The 22,366-nt window shown below is 44.3% G+C and overlaps 1 protein-coding gene across 1 annotated transcript in view; it reads right to left on the bottom strand.

Annotated features, from left to right (window-relative positions):
* adgrv1 (adhesion G protein-coupled receptor V1) overlaps window positions 1-22,366 on the bottom strand; it is an 810,104-nt gene that overhangs the window by 669,382 nt on the left and 118,356 nt on the right. Inside the window, exons 18-19 of the mRNA XM_068029668.1 lie at window positions 21,002-21,219; window positions 19,608-20,351 (exon numbers count right to left, since the gene is read on the bottom strand). Coding sequence (XP_067885769.1) covers window positions 19,608-20,351; window positions 21,002-21,219 — 962 coding nt within the window. The remainder of the gene's footprint in view (window positions 1-19,607; window positions 20,352-21,001; window positions 21,220-22,366) is intronic.

The following is a 22,366-nucleotide window of genomic DNA, read 5'->3' as shown; positions in this document are numbered from 1 at the left end:
CAGCCTTTCTGCTACAGGGTTCGTGCATGTAGTCTCTACTCAATCAGTTAGCTGTATGCATCTCCTTCCCAGGACAGTACTTGAAATCTAGCTGGTAGTTCTGTAATCTCAGCATCATTCTTTGCAGCCTCTTTGGTGCACTGTGAATGGCTTTGCTAAAGATTGGAACAAGTGGCTTGTGATCAGTGTGCACTGTGACCTTCCTCCCTTCTACATACTGGTCAAACCTCTCGCAGCAGAAGACTATGACCAAACATTCCTTCTGTATTTGAGCATAGTTGCATTCTGCTTTGCTCAAGGCTCATGAGGCAAAGGTAATTGATTGGCCATTCTGAAGAAGGGTGGATCCAAGTCCTTTTTCTGATTCAATATTCAATCAAATTGTGACCTGTTCATGCAAGTTGTAGTAGTTCAACACAGGACCTTGCGTGAGATGTTGCAGGAGCTCATATAGTGTTTGAGTGTGGTGTTTAGTTTAGAGATACAACACTGAAACAGGCCCTTCGGCCCACCGAGTCTGTGCCGACCATCAACCACCCATTTTTACTAGTCCTACACTAAGCCCATATTCCTACCACATCCCCACCTGTCCCTATATATTTCCCTACCACCTACCTATACTAGGGGCATTTATAATGGCCAATTAACCTATCAACCTGCAAGTCTTTGGCATGTGGGAGGAAACCGGAGCACCCGGAGGAAACCCACGCAGACACAGGGAGAACCTGCAAACTCCGCACAGGCAGTACCCAGAATCGAACCCGGGTCCCTGGAGCTGTGAGGCTGCGGTGCTAACCACTGCGCCACTGTGCCGCCCCAAAGTTGGTTCTAGCCACTCAACGTGAACATCTTTATCCGTCAATCTTCTTAGTGGATTTACAGCATGAGATAGTCTGGATAGGAACTTTGCCAGGTATGTAACACGCCCAAGTAGATACTGCACTACCTTGTTGTCTTTAGGGGCTACATGATGGCCTTTATTTTGTCCAGATCTGGGTGTAGGCCATCCTCTGTCAGTAGGTGTCATATATAAGGCACTGATGAGAGACAAAGTTGAAACTTCTTCCTGTTCAACTTCAAGTTGACTTCTTTTGCTCTCTGCAGGAACTTGGTCAAGTTCTTGTCATGTTCTGCTACCGCTTCCTAGTGGGTGTCACCACTGCCAAATACCAGAAAATCATCAGCTATGACACCAACACCATCTAAGCCTTCAATAATTTCATGCTGGCATGGTTGAAACTCTTCTGGGGCTGTTGAAATCTCTAACGGCATATGTATCCATCTGTAGTGGCCGTAGTGTGTAGCAAACATTGTGAGAAGACTGCTCTCCTCATCTAAATTCACTTGCCAAAAATCGTCTTTACACAAGAACACAAGAAATAGGAGCAGAAATAGACCATATGGCCCATCGAGCCTGTTCCGCCATTCAATACGATCATGGCTGATCTTGGGCTTCAATTCCATTCTCCTGCCCGATCCCCATATCCCTTGATTCCCTGCAAGACCAGAAATCTATCTATCCCAACCTTAAATGTATTCAATGATGCAGCATGCACAACCCTCTGGGGCAGAGAATTCCAAAGATTCACAACCCTTTGAGTGAAGTAATTTCTCCTCATGTCATCTCATTTTGTCTTTAGCATCAAGAACTGAGAAGCCTTGTTAAGATGTCATCCACAGTGTGAATAGGCTAGTGTGGGAGCTTCAGAGCCTCATTCAAGTCCCTAGGGTCAATGCAGATTGGAAGTTTGTTAGGCTTTTCACAATGACTGCACTTCTAATCCATTCTGTTGGTTGCGTAACTTTGACAAAGATTCTCCATTCTCCAAGTTCACAGAGCTTTTGCTTCAGTTCCTGCTTCAAAGGAATAGTTACTTTATGAGCTGCATGCTTCACTGGAGGCACTGTCACATCTCCGTCGAGGTGATAACTCTCCTGGAAGGCAGCCTAAGCCTTCAAAAACATAGGGATACTCATTGACTACATCACATAAAGTCTTCTCTACTCCCATCTGGTTAAATTCGTTCAAAGTCTGTTGGTGTTTATTCTAATCAATCCCATCTGGAGTGATGTTTTGCTTATCGGAAGAAGCATCTGTTGCAGACATTACCGTGAAAGTGACCTTGTACATACAACTCTCATGTTGACAAGGAAGATCACACTCTCCTCTTACAAGAAAAGTAGTTCCATCATAATGTGTCATCTTTGTCTTGCTAGGTCTAAGCATAGGGTGTTGTGTCTTGTCAACCTGACATAACTGCCTGAATGAGATGATATTTCATGTTGCTCCTGTATCAACTTGGCACCCTATCACTTGATAGCTGCAAAATAATAGTACGGTCAATTACTTTCCATCATCATAAATATGGAGAGCTCCGACTTCCTCCATGGCATACGTCTCATTCTCGGAGTCTGATATGTCATTATCACCCTGTACTTGATGTAGGGCTGGAGCTTTCCTTTAGAAGACTGCCTGGAAATGGTTTGGCTTGTCACATTTCCTGCAGACTGTTCCATATGCCGTACATTGTTCTCGTCCTTTTCCATGACTTCTTCCACAGTAGAGACATGTGTTGGAAACCTGGTGGCTTCTTTGTGTGGACCTTTGGATGTGTGATGTCTTTTGCTGACATTTCTTAATGCCTTAAGTCTGCTTTGAGGAGCCTGCTGACCTCATCTTGGACTTGGAAGGTTACTTGTCATGGCTGAGAGCATCTCTTCTTGCCCTCCAACAATTTAGAGTTGCTGATGGGCAGCCTCACTAAATTCAAGGACTGTGATAACCTTTTTGAGATCACATACTGTACCCTGCTTGAGCCTGTTTATCTCGACAGCCCTGCACCAGGCTATTTCTCAACACCTCGTCAAGTAATGCACCAGACTTGCAGAGCTCTGCTAACTGGCTCAACCAGACCACAAACTGGTCAACACTCTCATTTGGCAGCTGGCTGACACTATGAAAAATATATGCCATACAAAGCGTTCCTTGCAGGTGGAAAATGTTCAAATAATTGGTCAATTATCTTGCTTGTTTCTTTTGCATCATTCTCCCTCATTCCAAGTATGCTCAATCTCTCTTTGCACGACTGACCCATTACAGCTCTCAGGGTAGCTATCTGGACTGTCTCTGGCTTCTATTTCCACTTGTGGAGGGATCGAGAACACGATGGCACAGATTTAAGGTAATTGGCAAAATAAGCAATAGTGACATGAGGAAAAACTTTTTCACGCAGCGAGTGATTAGGATCTGGAATGCACTGCCTGAGAGTGGGGCAGAGGCATTTCAATCAAGGCATTCAAGTAGGAACTGGATTGTTATCTGAAAAGGAAGAGTGTGTAGGGCTACACGAAGGCTGGGGAGCAGCACTTGGCAAACTGCTCTTTCAGAGTGCTGGCGCAGACACAAAGGGCCAAATGGCCTCCTTCTGTGCTGTAACAATTCTGTGATTCTTTGATTGTTATCCAGTTCTGTAGCCATAAGATAATATTGCCAGGATCCTTTTAAAAATTCCCAGTTCGCCTCTAAATTCCCCTTGCAGCACATCAACTGCTGTTACGGAATCTGGCAATACGCCATTCTGACTATGCGGAACTCAATTAATAAAAAAAATCTGGAATTAAAAAGCTAGTCTAATGATGGCCATGAAACCATTGTCAATTGTCGCAAAAATGTGGTTCATGTGGATAACTCTTACATGCCCTCTCAAATGGCCGAGCAAGCCACTCAGTTGTATCTAACCGCTGCAAAGTCTATAAAAAGGAATGAAACCGGACGAAACACCCGGCATCGACCTAGGCACCGGAAACGACAATGGCAAACCCAGCCCTGTCGACCCTGCAAAGTCCTCCTTACTAAAATCTGGGGGCTTGTGCCAAAGTTGGGAGAGCTGTCCCACAGACTAGTCAAGCAACAGCCTGACATAGTCATACTCACGGAATCATACCTTACAGACAATGTCCCAGACACTGCAATCACTATCCCTGGGTATGTCCTGTCCCTACGGCAGGACAGACCCAGCAGAGGTGGTGGCACAATGGTATACAGTAGGGAGGGAGTTGCCCTGGGAGTCCTCAACATCGACTCTGGACCCCATGAAGTCTCATGGCATCAGGTCAAACATGGGCAAGGTAACCTCCTACTGATTACCACCTACCACCCTCCCTCAGCTGATGAGTCAGTACTCCTCCATGTTGAACACCACTTGGAGGAAGCACTGAGGGTGGCAAGGGCACAAAATGTACTCTGGGTGGGGGACTTCAATGTCCATCACCAAGAGTGGCTCGGTAGCACCACTAATGACCGAGCTGGCTGAGTCCTAAAGGACATAGCTGCTAGACTGGGTCTGCGGCAGGTGGTGGGGGAACCAACAAGAGGGAAAAACATACTTGACCTCGTCCTCACCAATCTGCCTGCTGCAGATGCTTCTGTCCATGACTGTATTGGTAGGAGTGACCACTGCACAGTCCTTGTGGAGATGAAGTCCCGCCTTCACATTGAGGACACCGTCCATCGTGTTGTGTGGCACTATCACCGTGCTAAATGGGATAGATTTCGAACAGATCTAGCAATGCAAAACTGGGCATCCATGAGGCACTGTGGGCCATCAGCAGCAGCAGAATTGTACTCAACTACAATCTGTAAACTCATGGCCTGGCATAACCCCCACTCTACCATTACCATCAAGCCAGGAGACCAACCCTGGTTCAATGAAGAGTGCAGGAGGGCATTCCAGGAGCAGCACCAGGCATACCTCAAAATGAGGTGTCAACCTGGTGAAGCTACAACACAGGACTAGTTGCATGCCAAACAGCATGAGCAGCATCTGATAAGCAGAGCTAAGCGATCCCACAACCAACGGATCAGATCTAAGTTCTGCAGTCCTGCCACATCCAGCCGTGAATGGTGGTGGACAATTAAACAACTAACTGGAGGAGGTGGCTCCACAAATATCCCCATCCTCAATGATGGGGGAGCCCAGCACATCAGTGCGAAAGATAAGGCTGAAGCATTTGCAACAATCTTCAGCCAGAAGTGCCGAGTTGATGATCCATCTCGGCCTCCTCCTGAAGTCCCCAGCATCACAGATGCCAGACTTCAGCCAATTCGATTCACACCACATGATATCAAGAAACGACTGAAGGCACTGGATATTGCAAAAGCTATGGATAACTCTTACATGCCCTCTGACAATATTCCGGCAATGGTACTGAAGACCTGTGCTCCATAACTTGCCGCACTCCTAGCCAAGCTGTTCCAGTACAGCTACAGCACTGGCATCTACCCTGCAATGTGGAAAATTGCCCAGGTATGTCCTGTACACAAAAAGCAGGACAAATCCAACCCGGCCAATTACCGCCCCATCAGCCTACTCTCTATCATCAGTAAAGTGATGGAAGGTGTCATCAACAGTGCCATCAAGCAGCACTTGCTTAGCAATAACCTGCTCAGTGACGCTCAGTTTGGGTTCCGCCAGGGCCACTCAGCTCCTGACCTCATTACAGCCTTGGTTCTAACATGGACAAAAGAGCTGAACTCAAGAGGTGAGGTGAGAGTGACTGCCCTTGACATCAAGGCAGCATTTGACCGTGTATGGCATCAAGGAGCCCTAGCAAAACTGAGGTCAATGGGAATCAGGGGGAAAACCCTCCGCTGGCTGTCGGCATACCTAGCGCAAAGGAAGATGGTTGTGGTTGTTGGAAGTTAATCATTTGAGCTCCAGGACATCACTGCAGGAGTTCCTCAGGGTAGTGTCCTAGGCCCAACCATCGTCAGCTGCTTCATCAATGACCTTCCTTCATTCATAAGGTCAGAAGTGGCGATGTTCGCGGATGATTGCACAATGTTCAGCACCATTCGTAACTCCTCAGATACTGAAGCAGTCCGTGTAGAAATGCAGCAGGGCCTGGACAATATCCAGGCTTGGGCTGATAAGTGGCAAGTAACATTCGCGCCAGGCAATGACCATCTCCAACAAGAGAGAATCTAACCATCTCCCCTTGACATTCAACAGCATTACCATCGCTGAATCCCCCACTATCAACATCCTAGGGATTACCATTGACCAGAAACTGAACTGGAGTGGCCATATAAATACCATGGCTACAAGAGCAGGTCAGAGGCTAGGAATCCTGAGGCGAGTAACTCACCTCCTGACTCCCCAAAGCCTGTCCACCATCTACAAGGCACAAGTCAGGAGTGTGATGGAATACTCTCCACTTGCCTGGATGGGTGCAGCTCCAACAACACTCAAGAAGCTCGACACCATCCAGGACAAAGCAGCACGCTTGATTGGCAACCCATCTACAAACATTCACTCCCTCCACCACCGACGCACAGTGGCAGCAGGGTGTACCATCTACAAGATGCACTGCAGCAATGCACCAAGGCTCCTTCAACAGCACCTTCCAAACCCGGGACCTCTACCAACTAGAAGGACAAGGGCAGCAAATACATGGGAACACCACCACCTGCAAGTTCCCCTCCAAGTAACACACCATCCTGACTTGGAACTATATCATCGTTCCTTCACTGTCGCCAGGTCAAAATCCTGGAACTCCCTTCCTAACAGCACTGTGGGTATACCTACCCCAAATGGACTGCTGTGGTTCAAGAAGGCAGCTCACCGCCACCTTCTTAAGGGCAATTAGGGATGGGCAATAAATGCTGGTCTGGCCAGCGTCGCCCACATCCCATGAATTAATATTAAAAAAACCCCATCTGGTTCATTAATGTCCTTTAGGGAAGGAAATCTGCCATCCTTCGCTGGTCTGACCTACATGTCACTCTCAACCCACATCAATGTGGTTGTCTCTTAAAATACCCTCTGAAATGGCTTAGCAAGCTACTCAGCTGTACCTAACTGCCAAAAAGTCAATAAGGAATGAAACTGGACGGAACACCCAGCATCGATCCACGGACCAGAACAACAACAGCAAACCCAGGCCAGTCAACCCTGCAAAGTTATGCCAAAATTGGGAGAGCTGTCCCACACACTAGTCAAGCAACAGCCAGACATAGTCACCCTCACAGAATCATACCTTATTGACAATGTCCCAGACACGACCATCAGCATCCCTGGGTATGTCCTGTTCCACCGGCAGGACAGAGCCACCAGAGGTGGCAACATAGTGGTATACAGTCGGGAGGAAGTTTCCCTGGCAGTCCTCAACATTGACTCCGGACCCCATGAAGTCTCATGGCATCAGGTTAAACATGGGCAATGAAACCTCCTGATGATTACCACCTATCGCCCCACCTCAGCTGATGAATCAGTACTCCTCCATGATGAACACCACTTGAAGAAAACACTGAGGGTAGCAACGGTGCAGAACGTACTCTGGGTGGCGGACTTCAATATCCATCACCAAGAGTGGCTCAGTAGCACCATTACTGACCGAACTGGCGAGTCCTAAAGGACATAGCTGTGAGTATGGGTCGACGGCAGGTGGTGAGGGAACCAACAACAGGGAAAAACATACTTGACCTCATCCACACCAACCTGCCTGCCTCAGAAGCATCAGTCCATGACTATATTGATAGGAATGACCACCGCACAGTCCTTGTGGAGACGAAGTCCCGCCTTCACATTGAGGTTACCGTCTATCATGTGTGTGCTCAATGGGATAGATTTCGAACAGATCTAGCAATGCAAAACTGGGCATCCATGAGGCACAGTGGGCCATCAGCAGCAGCAGAATTGTACTCATCCACAATCTGTAACCTCATGGCCCGACATATCCCCCACTCTACCATTATCATCAAGCTGGGGGATTAATCCTGGTTCAATGAAGAGTGCAGGAGGGCATGCCAGGAACAGCACCAGGCATACCTCAAAATGAGGTGTCAACCTGGTGAAGCTACAACACAGGACTAGTTGCATGCCAAACAGCGTAAGCAGCATCTGATAAACAGAGCTAAGCGATCCCACAACCAACGGATCAGATGTAAGCTCTGCAGTCCTGCCATATCCGGTCATGAATGGTGGTGGACAATTAAACAACTAACAGGAAGAGGTGGCTCCACAAATATCCCCATCCTCAATGATGGAAGAGCCCAGAACATCAGTGCAAAAGTCAAGGCTGAAGCATTTGCAACAATCTTCAGCCAGAAGTGCCAAGTGGATCATCCATCCCAGCCTCCTCCTGAAGTCCCCAGCATCACAGATGCCAGTCTTCAGCTAATTCAATTCGCTCCGCATGATATCAAGAAATGACTGAAGGCATATAAGCTTGGGCTTGTATGTGGCAAGTAACATTCGTGCCACACAAGTGCCAGGCAATGACCATCTCCAACAACAGAGAATCTAAACATCCATCTTTGACATTCAACGGCATTACCATCGCTGAATCTAACAACATCCTGGGGATTACCATTGACCAGAAACTGAACTGGAGTAGCCATATAAATACCGTGGCTACAAGAGCAGGTCACAGGCTAGGAATCATGCGGAGAGTAACTCACCTCCTGACTCCCCAAAGCCTGTCCACCATCTACAAGGCACAGGTCAGGAATATACAATACTCTCCACTTGCCTGGATGGGTTCAGCTCCAACAACATTCAAGAAGCTCGACACCATCCAGGACAAAGCAGCCCATTTGATTGGTATCCCATCCACAAACATTCACTCCCTCCACCACCGACGCACAGTGGCAGCAGTGTGTACTATCTATAAGATGCACTGCAGCAATGCACCGAGGCTACTCAGGCAGCACCTTCCAAACCCACGACCTCTACCACCTAGAAGGACAAGGGCAGCAAATGCATGGGAACATCACTACCTGCAAGTTCCCGTCCAAGCCACACACCATCCTGATGTGGAACTATATCACTGTTCCTTCACTGTCGCTGGGTCAAAATCCTGGAACTCCCTTCCTAACAGCACAGTGTGTTTACCTACCCCACATGGACTGCAGCAGTTCAAGAAGGCAGCTCGCCACCACCTTCTCAAGGGATATGAGGAATGTGCAATAAATGCTGGCCGGGCCAGCAATGCCCAAATCCCATGAAACAAATTTTAAAAATTACGAAGTCACTCAGACGGCACTCACTACTCCAACGAACTTTGTATAAAAAGAGGATGCAAATCTCTCAGGCTGCTAAACCTCTGTGCCCAACATGTCAGCAATGTCCTAAACTTTCATTGCAATGAAATCTGCCACTTCTGATACCATGTTTGGTTTGGTTGACACAAAAGACAGCACAAATTTCAGCATTCTAGCATGTGCTTCACTCTAAGTACTCATCTTTATTCTCGTGTGTCTGTGTGGGTGTGTGTCTGTGTGGGTGTGTACTGTGTGTCTGTGTGGGTGTGTACTGTGTGTCTGTGTGGGTGTGTGTCTGTGTGTCTGTATGGGTGTGTGGTCTGAGCCACTAGAGGAAGCCAAAATAATTGGACTCAAATCAAGTCACACACAGAGCCTGCTCTGGTTATCACAACAATAGAGATGCAATGGCAGACATTTAAGGGAATATTTCAAAATACACAGAATAGATGCATTCGAACGAGAAAGAAAAATTCCAAGGGGAGGATCCACCATCCGTGTTTAACTAAAAAAAGTTAAAGGTAATATAAAGAAAAAGCATATAATTGCGCAAAGATGGGTGGCAGGTCAGAAGTTTGGACAGAATATAAAAAGTAGCAAAGAACGACTAAAAGATTAATAAGGAGGGGAATGTTACAGTATGAGAGAAAGTTGGCAAGAAATATAAAGACAGATAGTAAGAGTTTCTGTAGATATTTTAAAAAGAGTTAACAAAGTGAGTGTTGATCCTATAGAAAGTGAGTCTGGGGAATTAATAAGGGAAAATAAGGAGCTGGCAGATGAATTGAACAGGGATTTTGCATCGGTCTTCACCATAGAGGATACAAGTAACATCCCAGAAACAGCTGTAAATCAGGAAATGGAAGAGAGGGAGAAACTCAAGAAAATTACAATCGCCAGGGAAGTGGTACTGAGAAAGTTGTTGGAGCTGCAGGCTGACAGGTCCCCGGGTCCTGATGGACTTCATCCTAGGGTCTGAAAAGAAGTGACTAGTGAGACAGTTGATGAGTTGGATTTGATTGTTCAAAATTCCCTCGATACGTGGAAGGTTCCATCAGATTGGAAAATAACCAATGTAACTCCTTTATTCAAAAAGGGAGGGAGAAAGAAAGCAGGAAACTACAGGCCAGTTAGGGAAAATGTAAGAAGCTATTATTAAAGACGTTATAGCAGAGCATTTAGAAAAAATCAAGGTAATCAGGCAGAGTCAACATGGTTTTGTGAAAGGGGTATCATGCTTAACCAATTTATTGGAGCTCTTTGAAGACATAACATGTGCTGTGGATAAAGGGGAACCGATGAATGTACTGTACTTAGATTTCCAGAAGGCATCTGATAAGGTGCCACACCAAAGGTCATTGCAGAAAATAAAAGCTCATGGTGTAGGGGGTAACATTTTGGTATAGATAGAAGATTGGCTTGCTAACAGGAAACACAAAGTAGGCATAAATGGATCATTTTCTGGTTGGCAAGATGTAACAAGTATGTGCCACAGGGATCAGTGCTGGGCCCTCAACTTTTTATAATTTATATAAATGACTTGGAGGAAGGGACTGAAAGTATGGTTACTGAATTTTCTGAAGACACAAAGATAGGTAGGAAAGTAAGTTGTGAAGAAGACATAAGGAGGCTACAAAGGAATATAGATAGGCTAAGTGAGTGTGCAGAGATCTGGCAAATGGAGTATAATGTGGGAAAATATGAAATTGTCCATTTTGGCAAGTAGACTAAAAAAGCATGTTATCTAAATGGTGAGAGATTGCAGAGCTCTAGATGCAGAGGGATCTGGGTGTCCTAGTGCATGAAATACACAAGGTTAGTGTACAGGTACAGCAAGTAATTAGGAAAGCTAATAGAATGTTATCACTTATTGCAAGGGGAATTGAATACAAAAGTAGGGAGGTTCTGCTTCAGCTATACAGGGCATTGGTGAGACCACATCTGGAGTACTGTGTACAATACTGGTCTTCTTATTTAAGGAAGGATGTAAATGCGTTGGAAGCAGTTCAGAGAAGATTTACTAGACTAAAACCTGGAATAGGCAGATTGTTTTTATTTATAGATACAGCACTGAAACAGGCCCTTCGGCCCACCGAATCTGTGCCGACCAACAACGACCCATTTATACTAACCCTACAGTAATCCCATATTCCCTATCACCTCCTTACACTGGGGGCAATTTACAACGGCCAATTTACCTATCACCTGCAAGTCTTTGGATGTGGGAGGAAACCGGAGCACCCGGTAAAAACCCAAGCAGACACAGGGAGAACTTGCAAACTCCGCACAGGCAGTACCCAGAATCGAACCCGGGTCCCTGGAGCTGTGAGGCTGCAGTGCTAACCACTGCGCCACTGTGCCACCCCTTATGAGGAAAGGTTGGACAGGCTAGGCTTGTATCCGCTAGAGTTTAGAAGAGTAAGAGGCGACTTGATTGAAACGTAAAAGATTCTGAGGGGTCTTGACAGAGTAGATGTGTAAAGGATGTTTCCTTTTGTGGAAGAATCTAGAACTAGGGGTCACTGTTTAAAAATAATGGGTCGCCCATTTAAGACAGAGATGAGGAGAACTTTTTTCTCTCAGAGGGTCATGAGTCTTTGGAACTCTCTTCCTCAAAAGGCAGTGGAAGCAGAGTCCTTGAGAATTTTTAAGGCAGAGGTAGATAGATTCTTGATAAGCAAGGAGGTGAAAGGTTATTGGGGGTAGACAAAAATGTGGAGTTGAGGTTACAGTCAGATCAACCGTGATCTTATTGAATGGCAGTGCAGGCTCAAGGGGCCTGCTCCTAATTCGTATGTTCGTATGTTCATAGAACAGCACAGCAAATGTTCTCCTCACATACCATAACAGTCACAGCCACTGTGGAACTTGGACCACTTTGCAGGAAGATCACATCTGGGGCCCCGAAGATGTGTAGAAGTTATCGCGCTGACCACATTCTTACCAGAATTCAGCCAACATGGGGTAGAATCCAAGAAATGTATGTGAGGAAAAGATGTTCAGTATAAGAGTTTGAGTTGGCTGTCACATATTTTCTGCAACTGTTGATTGTGAAAGTCTCCTCCCATATTTTGTCTAAATCTTCTATTAGTTAGTGACCTAGGTATACTCCCAAGCTTTCTTTAGACTTTCTGGGGGCTAATTTGAATCGCCCCTGAAAACGGGTGCAGGAATTGCAATGCCAACTTCAGGCTACCCGACTAATTAGAAAGATTTCTGCATGCAGCCAGTGTGGAATGTGCTGTTCATTGGCTGCAGATATCCACAGGGGACTTTCTATCCCACTTAAAGCTAGCCTGCACTCTTAAATGGGAGGCGCATTGTGGCTGGAGCAGGTGCTGGGAACAATGCTGTTAAGTGAATCTGTCCTGGGAAAAAGTGAGGAATGGCACAACATAAGATAGAGCAGGTTCCAAGGTTTTCAGACGTTGCACGAGAGGTCTTGGTAGAGGAGGTGGAAAGTGGGAGAGATATCCAGTATTTGCAAGGGTGCAGGAGGCCCTCCAGACATAAGCTCGAAAGGCACTGGGAACAGATAGCCAAGGATGTCAATGGCTGGTGTCAGACCCCGAGCAGTTATAGCAGGGTCCCAAAGTCATAACGGCACAGAAGGAAGCCATTCAGCCCATCAAGTCCATGCTGGCTCTCTGTAGAGCAATCCAGCCAGTCCCATTCTCCCGCTCTATCTCTGTAGCCCTGCAAGTTTAATTCCCTCAAATGCCCATCCAATTTCCTTTTGATATCAATCATCGTGTCCACTTCCACCACCCTCATTGACAGCAAGTTCCAGGTCATTATCACTCACTGCGTAAAAAAGTTCTTCCAAACATACCCCCTGCATCTCTTGTCCAAAACCTTAAATCAATGTCCCCTAGTCCTTGTTACATCAGCTCATGGTAACACATTTTCTTTGTCTATCCTATCTAAGCCTGTCATAATCTTGTACGCCTCCATCAAAATTCCCCTCAACCTCCTGTGCTCTAAGGAGAACAACCCCAGCTTCTCCAACCTAATCTTGTAGCCAAAATCCCTCATCCCTGGAACCATTCTGTTGAATCTCCTCTGCATCCTCTCAAGGACCCCGACAACCTTCCTAAAGTGTGGTGACCAGAACAGAAATAATACTCTAGTTGTGGTCTAAACAGAGGTTTATAAAGGTTCAGTTTATAAAGGTTCCCTGCTTTTGTACTCAATATCTCTATTTATGAAGCCTAGATCCTATAGGTTTTGCTAACTACTCTCTTAATATATCCTGCCACCTTCAAAGATCTATACACATGAGACGCCAGGTAGAAAATACTGTTGAGAACCATGCTGAATATAGAAGGTCCAGAGGGGAAGTGAAAAAGCAAATAAGACAAGCAAAGAGAGAGTATGAGAAGAGACTAGCAGCTAGCATTAAAGGAAATACCAAAGTTTTCTATAGGCATATAAATAGTAAAAGGGTGGTAAAAGAAGGAGTTGGGCCGATTAGAGAGCAGAAAGGGGATTTACACGTGGACGCAGAGGGCATAGCTGAAGTATTAAATGAATACTTTGCATCTGTCTTTACCAAGGAAGAAGATGCAATCCAGGAAATGTTGAAAGAGGAGGTAAGTCAGACACTAGAGGGGTTTAAAATTGATAAAGAGAAAATATTAGATAGGCTGTCTGTACTTAAAGTGGATAAAACACCAGGGCCGGATGGATGCATCCAAGGGTACTGAGGGAAGTGAGGATGGAAATCACAGAGGCAATGGCCATAATTTTTCAGTCTTCCTTAGACTCAGGGGTAGTGTCAAAGGACTGGAGAACTGCAAACATAACACCCTTGTTCAAAAAAGGGTGTAAAGATAAGCCCAGCCACTACAGGCAAGTCAGTTTAACTTCGGTGGTGGGAAAACGTCCAGAAAAAATAATTCCGGACAAAATCAATAGTCACATGGACAAATGAGAGTTAATTAAGGAAAGCCAGCATGGATTTCTTAAGGGAAAATCATGTTCAACTAACATGCTGGAGTTTTTTGAAGAGGCAACAGAGAGTTGATGAGGGCAATGCTGCTGATGTGGTGTACATGGACTTTCAAAAGGCATTTGATACAGTGCCACACAACATACTTGTGAGCAAACTTATAGCTCATGGAATAAAAGGAACGGTAGCAACATGGATATGGAATTGGCTGAGTGACAATGGATGTTTTTCGGGCTGGAGGAAGGTCTGTAGTGGAGTTCCCCAGGGATCAGTGTTGGGACCCTTGCTGTTCCTGATATATATTAATGACCTAGACCTTGGTGTACAGAGCACAATTTCAAAGTTTGCAGATGATAGGAAACTTGGAAGCATTGTGAACTGTGAGGAGGATAGTGTCGAACTTCAAAAGGACATAAGTTGGTGGAATGGGCAGACAGGTGGCAGTGAAGTTCAATGCAGAGAAATGTGAGGGGATTCATTTTGGTAGGAAGGACATGGAGAGACAATATAGAATAAAGGGCACAATTCTAAAGGGGGTGCAGGAGCAGAGGGACCTGGGTGTATATGTGCATAAGTCATTAAAGGTGGCAGGACAGGTTGAAAGAGCAGTGAATAAAGCATACAGTATCCTGGGCTTTATTAATAGGGGCATAGAGTACAAGAGCAAGGAAGTTATGTTGAACTTCTATAAGACACTAGCTCGGCCTCAGCTGGAGTATTATGTCCAATTCTGCGCGCTGCACTTGAGGAAAGGCATGAGGGTATTGGACAGAGTACAGAAGAGGTTCATAAGAATAGTTCCAGGGATGAGGAATTTCAGTTCTGAAGATAGATTGGAGAAGTTAAGACTGTTTTCCTCGGAGAAGAGAAGGCTGAGAGATGATTTGATAGAGGTATTCAAAATCACGAGGGGTCGGGACACAGTAGATGAAGAGAAACTGTTCCCACTCGTGAAAGGGTCGAGAATGAGAGAGCACAGATTTAAAGTATTTGGTAAGAGAAGCAGAAGTGACATGAGGAAAAACTTTTTTACACAACAAGTGGTTAAGGTCTGGAATGCGCTGCCTGAGAAAGTGGTAGAGGCACGTTCAATTGAAGCATTCAAAAAGGAATTAAACAGTTATGTGAAAAGGAAGAATGTGCAAGGTTGTGGGGAGAAGGCAGGGGAATGGGATTGAGGGAATGGCTCTTCCAGAGAGCCAGTGCGGACATGATGGGCCAAATGGTCTCCTTCTGCACTGTAACAATTCTGTGATTCTATGAAACTCCAGGTCCCTCTGTCCCTGTGCACGCTTTAGAACTGTGCCATTTAGTCTATGTTGCCTCTCCCTCTCTCTTTTGCCAAAATGCATCACCTCATATTTCTTGGTACTAAATTCCATCTGCCACTTGTCTTCCCATTCTGCGAGCCTATCTATTTTCTGTTGCAGTCGATTGGTATCATCCTCACTGTTTGCCACACCTCCAAGTTTGGTATCATCGGCAAAATTGAAATTTTACTCTGTATTCTACATTCCAACATGCAAGTCATTTATATGTATCAAAAAAGCAGTGGTTCTCATACTGACCCTTAGGGGACACCACTGTCTACCATCCTCCAGTCTTAAAAACAACCATTTACCATGACTCATCATTTTCTGTCCTTAAACCAATTTTTTATCCAATTTGACACTGACCTCCTATTCCATGAGCCTCAATTTTGTTAACCAACTTTTTATGTGGACCTGAGTGCAGTGTCACAAGAAGTTCAACGACCTCACACGAGTGATCAAAGTCACTGAATGCATCTTAAAATGCCAGCTTCTACCAAATGCACCACTAGCCTCAGCCACTGTTTAATTCACCAAACGCTCATCACTTACCACCAACAATCTCCATCAATCAGGCCTCATACCTAACATGCATATGCTTCACGGTATCCTCACACATTTACACTGCTGCAAGCCTCAAACCCACATCTCACAACTTGAACACTTTGCCAGCTATTTATCCATTACACAAAAAGACTGCACAACACTCACTGACACACTTCCTCCCTCTTGCAAGAAGAGGTGGTGCACAACTGGAGGCAGCAGGAACTAACCGGAGGGGAACAAGAGAGCCTGATGTCCTAATGCCCATGGAGGAAACGGTGCTGCCATTATTGGAACAGTCATTACTGAGGCCCTGAGCAGCAGAGGTGCTGAAGGCATTGAAGATGACAGAATCCTCATATCTAATCCTCCTTCTCAAATCTCACTTCCCCCTCATCTCTCAATCTCTTCTCATTTATAAGTTGCAGCTGGTGTAAACATGCACTTCTTACTTCACCCCCTCCTCCCCTCAACCTAATCTTACCCTTGTGCCTTTTTCATTTCATATACCCACGAGGTGCAACATGAACAGGCAATGGAGGAACAGCAAGAGATGAAGACAGCATTGTCATTTGATTTCACACTCTGAGCCACCAGCTCAGATACTGAAACTGCAGGTTTTGTACAGGATAGATTAGAGGCAGGTGAGCAACCGGGCACGAGTGGATTGCAACCAGTGCAGTGGACAAGGAGAGCGCAGGTGGAGGGCGAGGTTACACATGGGTTCTGCAGCAGAGAACTCAGATGAGGACTTTGATGGGGCAGCCTACAGAAGAATGCTGTTGACATCGCACAAAAAAATACTACAAGCCTGTGTTCAATGTCAAAAAGAGCATGGAGGAGTCAACACCAATAGGGCTTTGCTCAGTTCTTGGAACACATGCCTTCCAGCATGGAAGTGGTGGCCAACTCCGTTGGCAGATTTGCGGACCCAACTATAACACAGCATCTGATGACCAATGTTGCAACTTCATTGCAGCACAAGTAGCAATCATCCAAGCCTGAGTGATGCAATGGAAGCTGAGACTGACTCAGACTGTTGATATGGACACTCAGCTTGCTGTCATTCAAGTTCAGACTGTTGATATCATGGCTGCAGATTATAGTGTGCAAAGGGGCTTGCAGAGTGTCACAGAAGACTGCTTGGATGACTGAGGCACCATCCCAGGAGAGTGGTAGTGGCACCATGGAGCACGAACCTTCTAGTCTCTTTCAGGATGACAGCATTTATCCTTCCACCATTGTCACCCTGCCAGCACCTTTGCTTTTGCCTATCACCAAGCCAATTGTCAGACAACTTCACCCATGCCAAGAAGATGCAGTCCGCAGCCAGGCCTTCTAGGCCCAGAGCTACTCGATGTCGTCCTCCGAGGCCATCTGCAGTCTCCTTCACTGAAAGTCAGCACCCTTCTACAAGCTATGCTACAGCCATTGGGGTAGCACTGTGTAAGAGCACTAGGACAGGCAAAGGCACATGGAAGACAGGCACTAAGGGAATGCACAAAGGTAATTAGTTGGCTTTTATATGCAACATGGCATGATTTTATTTATAAATTTGGTTTGGAATGTTTATTTTGTGATGGCTTTTATTTTTGCATTGTGTCCAAACAGGCACTGTAATGGTCAGTGATAGAGAAAAGCTAAGGTGTACAACTGTTGAATGGGGAATTAGGGTTGTGGTGACTGGTATTGCACCTAAATTAGGTCTTCACAGACAGTCCTGGGCAGAAAGGGTCTGTCTAGATTGCCTCTTCTCTTCCTCTTCCTCTTCCTCATCCGTATGCTTCTACTCCTCAGCTGCTTACTGCTTAGCTGGAGTCAAGAGCTGTGTCCTCATGAAGGTGATGTTGTGCAGTATGCAGCAGACCACCACTAATCTTGACACTCGCTCTGTGGAGTACTGCAGGGCTCCTCCAGAACAGTCCAGGCAGCAGAAGGGCTGTTTCAGCACTTCAATAGTCTATTCCATCACATTTTGTGTGGTAGCATGGTTTGTATGTATGCTACAGACCATATGCATGGGTTGCGCACCAGATTCACGAGACATGCGGTCAGTGGACAGCCCTTGTCGCCCAGTAACCACCCTTTGATTTGCTGTGATGGTTCAAATGCAGCTAGCACAGTGAACTGCCGCAGAACAAAGGATTATGACTGCTGCCTGAATACAAAGCATTGACCTGTATGATTCACTGCCTGTGGTTACAAGCCAGCTAGATGTTGAGGACATGGAATCCATTTCAGTTGTGGCTTGTGGCAGAGTTGATATGAGGTGTCCACAAAGGATATGCATGCAATCAATGGCACCCTACTGCATGTTCACTCCACCTGCTTGCCTCTAGGATCAGGGAATGAAATGTAGTCAGCTGTCAGCTGTCTTTGAATAAAGACACAACAGTGGACAGCATATTAATAAAAGTGCACCAGGTTACCACTCTTAAATATATCAAGGATTTTTTTTTTAAAACACACATTTTTCCAAATTACATTCTAAAACACTGCCTGATTGCACTGGTTCATGATAGATTTTTGTTTGGCAATACGCAAATGAGTTGGGGCGGAAACTTGCGAGGAAAAAAAGTTCTCAAAACTAGCATGATTTTGGATGCAATTTGATCACTGATTGTACCCAAAGAAGAAACTCCAGGCGACTGAGTCGAAGAGAGCACAATTTTACAGCATCACGCCAGCACCACAGCACTCTTGAGCACATACTTAAAAATAATTCATTTTAGATAAATGTAAAAAAAAAATGTTTTAGAAGAATACAGAAGTGAAAACTATAGCCAGTAATAAATCTCTGTGGCAGATCTGTTTGTGCTCATCAGCTGCTCTGCTTTTTAACAGCTGTTTGGGAAGAAGGCACAAGACAGTGCAATCTCTACCATTTCCAGCAGTACTGCTTTCAGTGGAAGCTTGTTTAGCACTGTTGGCTGGTGCACATATATGGAGCATACAGCCAAAGATTGCATGTTGATAGGTAAATTGGCCATTGTAAATTGCCCCTAGTGTAGGTAGGCGGTAGGAGAATGGTGGGGATGTGGTAGGGAATATGGGGTTAATGTAGGATTAGTATAAATGGGTGGTTGTTGGTCGGCACAGACTCAGTGGGCCGAAGGGCCTGTTTCAGTGCTGTATCTTTAAATAAATAAATAATAAATAAATAAATAAACCTGTTGTCCCCCAAATCCATACATTCTTTTTGGTCAATGAATAGCAATTAGGTGGGAATCTTGCCCAATTTCGGATTTCCAATTGCATTATAATTGTTTTAATGAACATATTGGTTGCATTTTTGATAAATAACTTATTACTCGTTGATTTAATTTTGTCCATCCTCTTTTAGAAATGGTATGACTGGATTAGCATTTGATCTCATATCCCTGGCCATTTCAATTGTAGTTGTCTTAAGTTGATGACTTTTTAGTTGATGACAGTACCTTTCCCAATGATAGGGGAAGGCCCATATAGAGCAGAGATTCTAAAATCACTTGGCCAGTTTGCATAGGATGGGTATGATCACTTTAGCCACTCAGTCATCAAGGAGCAAACAATATAGGAAGATTCAAATTGTTATCAAAAGTACCACTGCCTCTACAGGCTGCATCCAAAACTGCCTGTTTTTGATGATGAACTCCTGGCAAAAACAGCACTACCTCCTTTACACTGGTGGTTTGTCATTGATAACAAAGGTGCTATTGGCACAAACTGGCAATGTAAATGCACATTAAACTGTATATGATCATCAGTCTTTAGCACTTACCATCTGAAATTGTTTCCCCTTTGAGGCTCTTAATGCCACCAGGAAGTAGAGTCCCATCCAAATAAAATTCAATTATCCCATCATCCACCATGATTATAATGTGTATCCAAGTCTTTTCTTCCACATATTTAAATGCTGTTACTGTGGCAACATGGGTAACATTTGACCCCAACAGAGTATAGTGGAACATTATTGACACAGAGGATTCATTTGTCATCACTTTCATAGCATAATAAATGCTGCCATTGTTGTTTGTTTTTGAGATGATAAACCCATCAGTGTTGGGATTAGGTATCACCCATGCAGATAATGTAAAATTTGCAACTGTATTATTCATCCTTGGATGATATTCTGGGCTAATGGTTCCATATACACCCTCTGCCCCACTGAAGTACAGAGCATCTGTACCCGTATGGTGTCGCCTTGAGTGAGGCCGTAATTCAACAGAACTGGGAAATGTTCCAACCAGTATAAAGTCTGTCATTTCAGGCAGTCCATGTCTGAATGCATTGGACAGTATCTCCCATCCAATTCGAACATCCCCAAATGTGCCTTTTTGTCGCAGAATGGTGAAGTTTGTAATATAGGACATATCATCAACTGAAAGCACATCTTCCGCAACTTCCCTATCTTGGCTTTCTGGGTCCAGAACGAAAACACCAAAAGGATCATCATTAAATGGAATTACAACATCAACACTTAAGCTGGTATTTGATAACTGACCACCAGGACCAGGGGACCCTCCTATGAAGTTAACAAAAAAGTTGATTAGCTTTTCCAAAATGATTATACTGGACAAATGACAATTTTTATCAAAGATTATGTTGTCTTTTGATTCTAAAACAACTAGAAATGTAACTCGAGCAAAGAAACTAAAAGAAAAAAGTATATCTAAGGTAAGTAACTGTTTCAAATATGAATCTGAAGCTTGTTCAGCAAGGACCAATTATATTCATAATGAGAGTTTGAGTTTCATGCGTTGTAAGCCTGTTTGTGATGTTATTGTATAAACATTTAATGCCTTTGTATCAAATTCCTTTACTACTTTAATGGAGGTATTAACTCATTATTTTAAATGGCCTCTATTAAAATAGCAAATACAGGAATTTGATATGAATGTGTTTAAAGATTGAGAATAATATTGCATCTGCCATTTCTAAGATATAGTTTATAAAAACAGCTTCTGCTTTTCCTGTTCCATGACAGACTTGAAATAATAAAAAATGTGAAATGTTGATTTGTGCTGCAAAAGAAGTGTTTTACATAACTTCATAAATAGAGAGCCATAACATTCAGGTTGTTATGTTAATATTACAGCAAAAGAGCACTGCAATATCTTTGCAATTTAATAAAATGGAATATTATTTCAACAGGCATTAGCCTCAAATGCACACCTGAAGTACTTAGCAGCCTCAAAACATAAGTTTCATTGAATTCAGGAATTCCATCAGCAAGTGCATAGAGTGTTATAGGACGGGCACGTTCTCCAGTTGTGAACAGCACAATACCGGATGTTTCCGAAAACTCTTGCCCAGGTTCTAAGGAAGAGTCATTGATAAACAACTGCCATGAAACAGAGACATTGCCAAATCTTCCTCGCTGTCTCGTAATCCTGTTTGTAAGCAAAAGAACAAAAGAAGGAAAACATTTTACTCGGAAGTATTACGCTACTTAATGTTTTGGGTTGGCATAAGTTACTTTGTCAACAACAAATTTGTTAAATAAAATGAATAATAAAAAGAAAGGCCTTTAATTATGATTTTACTTCACTTCAAAAATGGTGTAGTTCTGCCATCAAGGACCAGAATTTAAGGTGTAAGTCCGATTGCAAGAATTACATCGTTCTTAAAAGTATACAACAAATTCCATTAGAATTAGGAGCTGGTAAAAGATGCATCTGCCTCAATGTGATGCATGTGTACAAATAACAAGATAGTGAGAGCTCATTCTGCTCTCCCAGAAATTCTGCCATTTATACCAGAATTAACTTCAACGAAACTTGTAGAAAAGTAAAGTTGCCAACATGACTAGTCCAAAGCATGAAATTGTTCAGTTCACAAGTTTCTAATGTCCACAAGCTTGGTCTGAAATATTATTTTTGATTGAAGCCAATAGAATTTAGGAGGATTAATCATAAATCTGTATGGCCACTCAGGTCCCAGATCAACCTGGCCACATATCCTGACATCTGCATGAGCAAACATCTGAAGAGGGGTAGCTAGAAAGATCAAAAGTTGTCACCAGGAGAGAGGACTGCACTATGAAGGTAGACAAAACAAAATCATTTGTGCTAGGCTCCAGATCTGAGTACCCCATTAATCAGAGGGGCAGCAGACCTGACACTATCATCTAGATCCTCCAAATCTTGAAAAATGTCACACTGCAGCTCGTTTCGATTGTTCTCTCTAAATGCTCACAAAGACACTGGTCAAAACGGCAGATCCACTGACTGATCTGGGCCATCCCTGTCAGGGAAAATGCATGCACATATTGATGGTACCACCATCTGCTCCAGGTAACACTGAACTGTGTCAAATTCGTCTCATATTTTGGCACTGAGCTTCACAGAAACCCCTGTTATCTGTCTCAGCGCTTCCATCATGGTCCTTACTGCCTCCACAGCATTTTTATGTTGAGAGTGGAACCACAAAGAGTCCACAGTCTCAAGAGCCAGGGGCCAACTTCTGCAAACTCTCTGCTCCACAATGTCTCACCCACTTTCACTTCTAAATCCTCTGGCATCATGAAGGTAACAAATC

The sequence above is a fragment of the Heterodontus francisci genome, chromosome 4 (assembly GCF_036365525.1).
Source record: "Heterodontus francisci isolate sHetFra1 chromosome 4, sHetFra1.hap1, whole genome shotgun sequence".
Classification (NCBI taxonomy): Eukaryota; Metazoa; Chordata; class Chondrichthyes; order Heterodontiformes; family Heterodontidae; genus Heterodontus; species Heterodontus francisci.
Note: the sequence above shows the minus strand (reverse complement) of the source record. Positions and strands in the feature narration are given on the sequence as shown.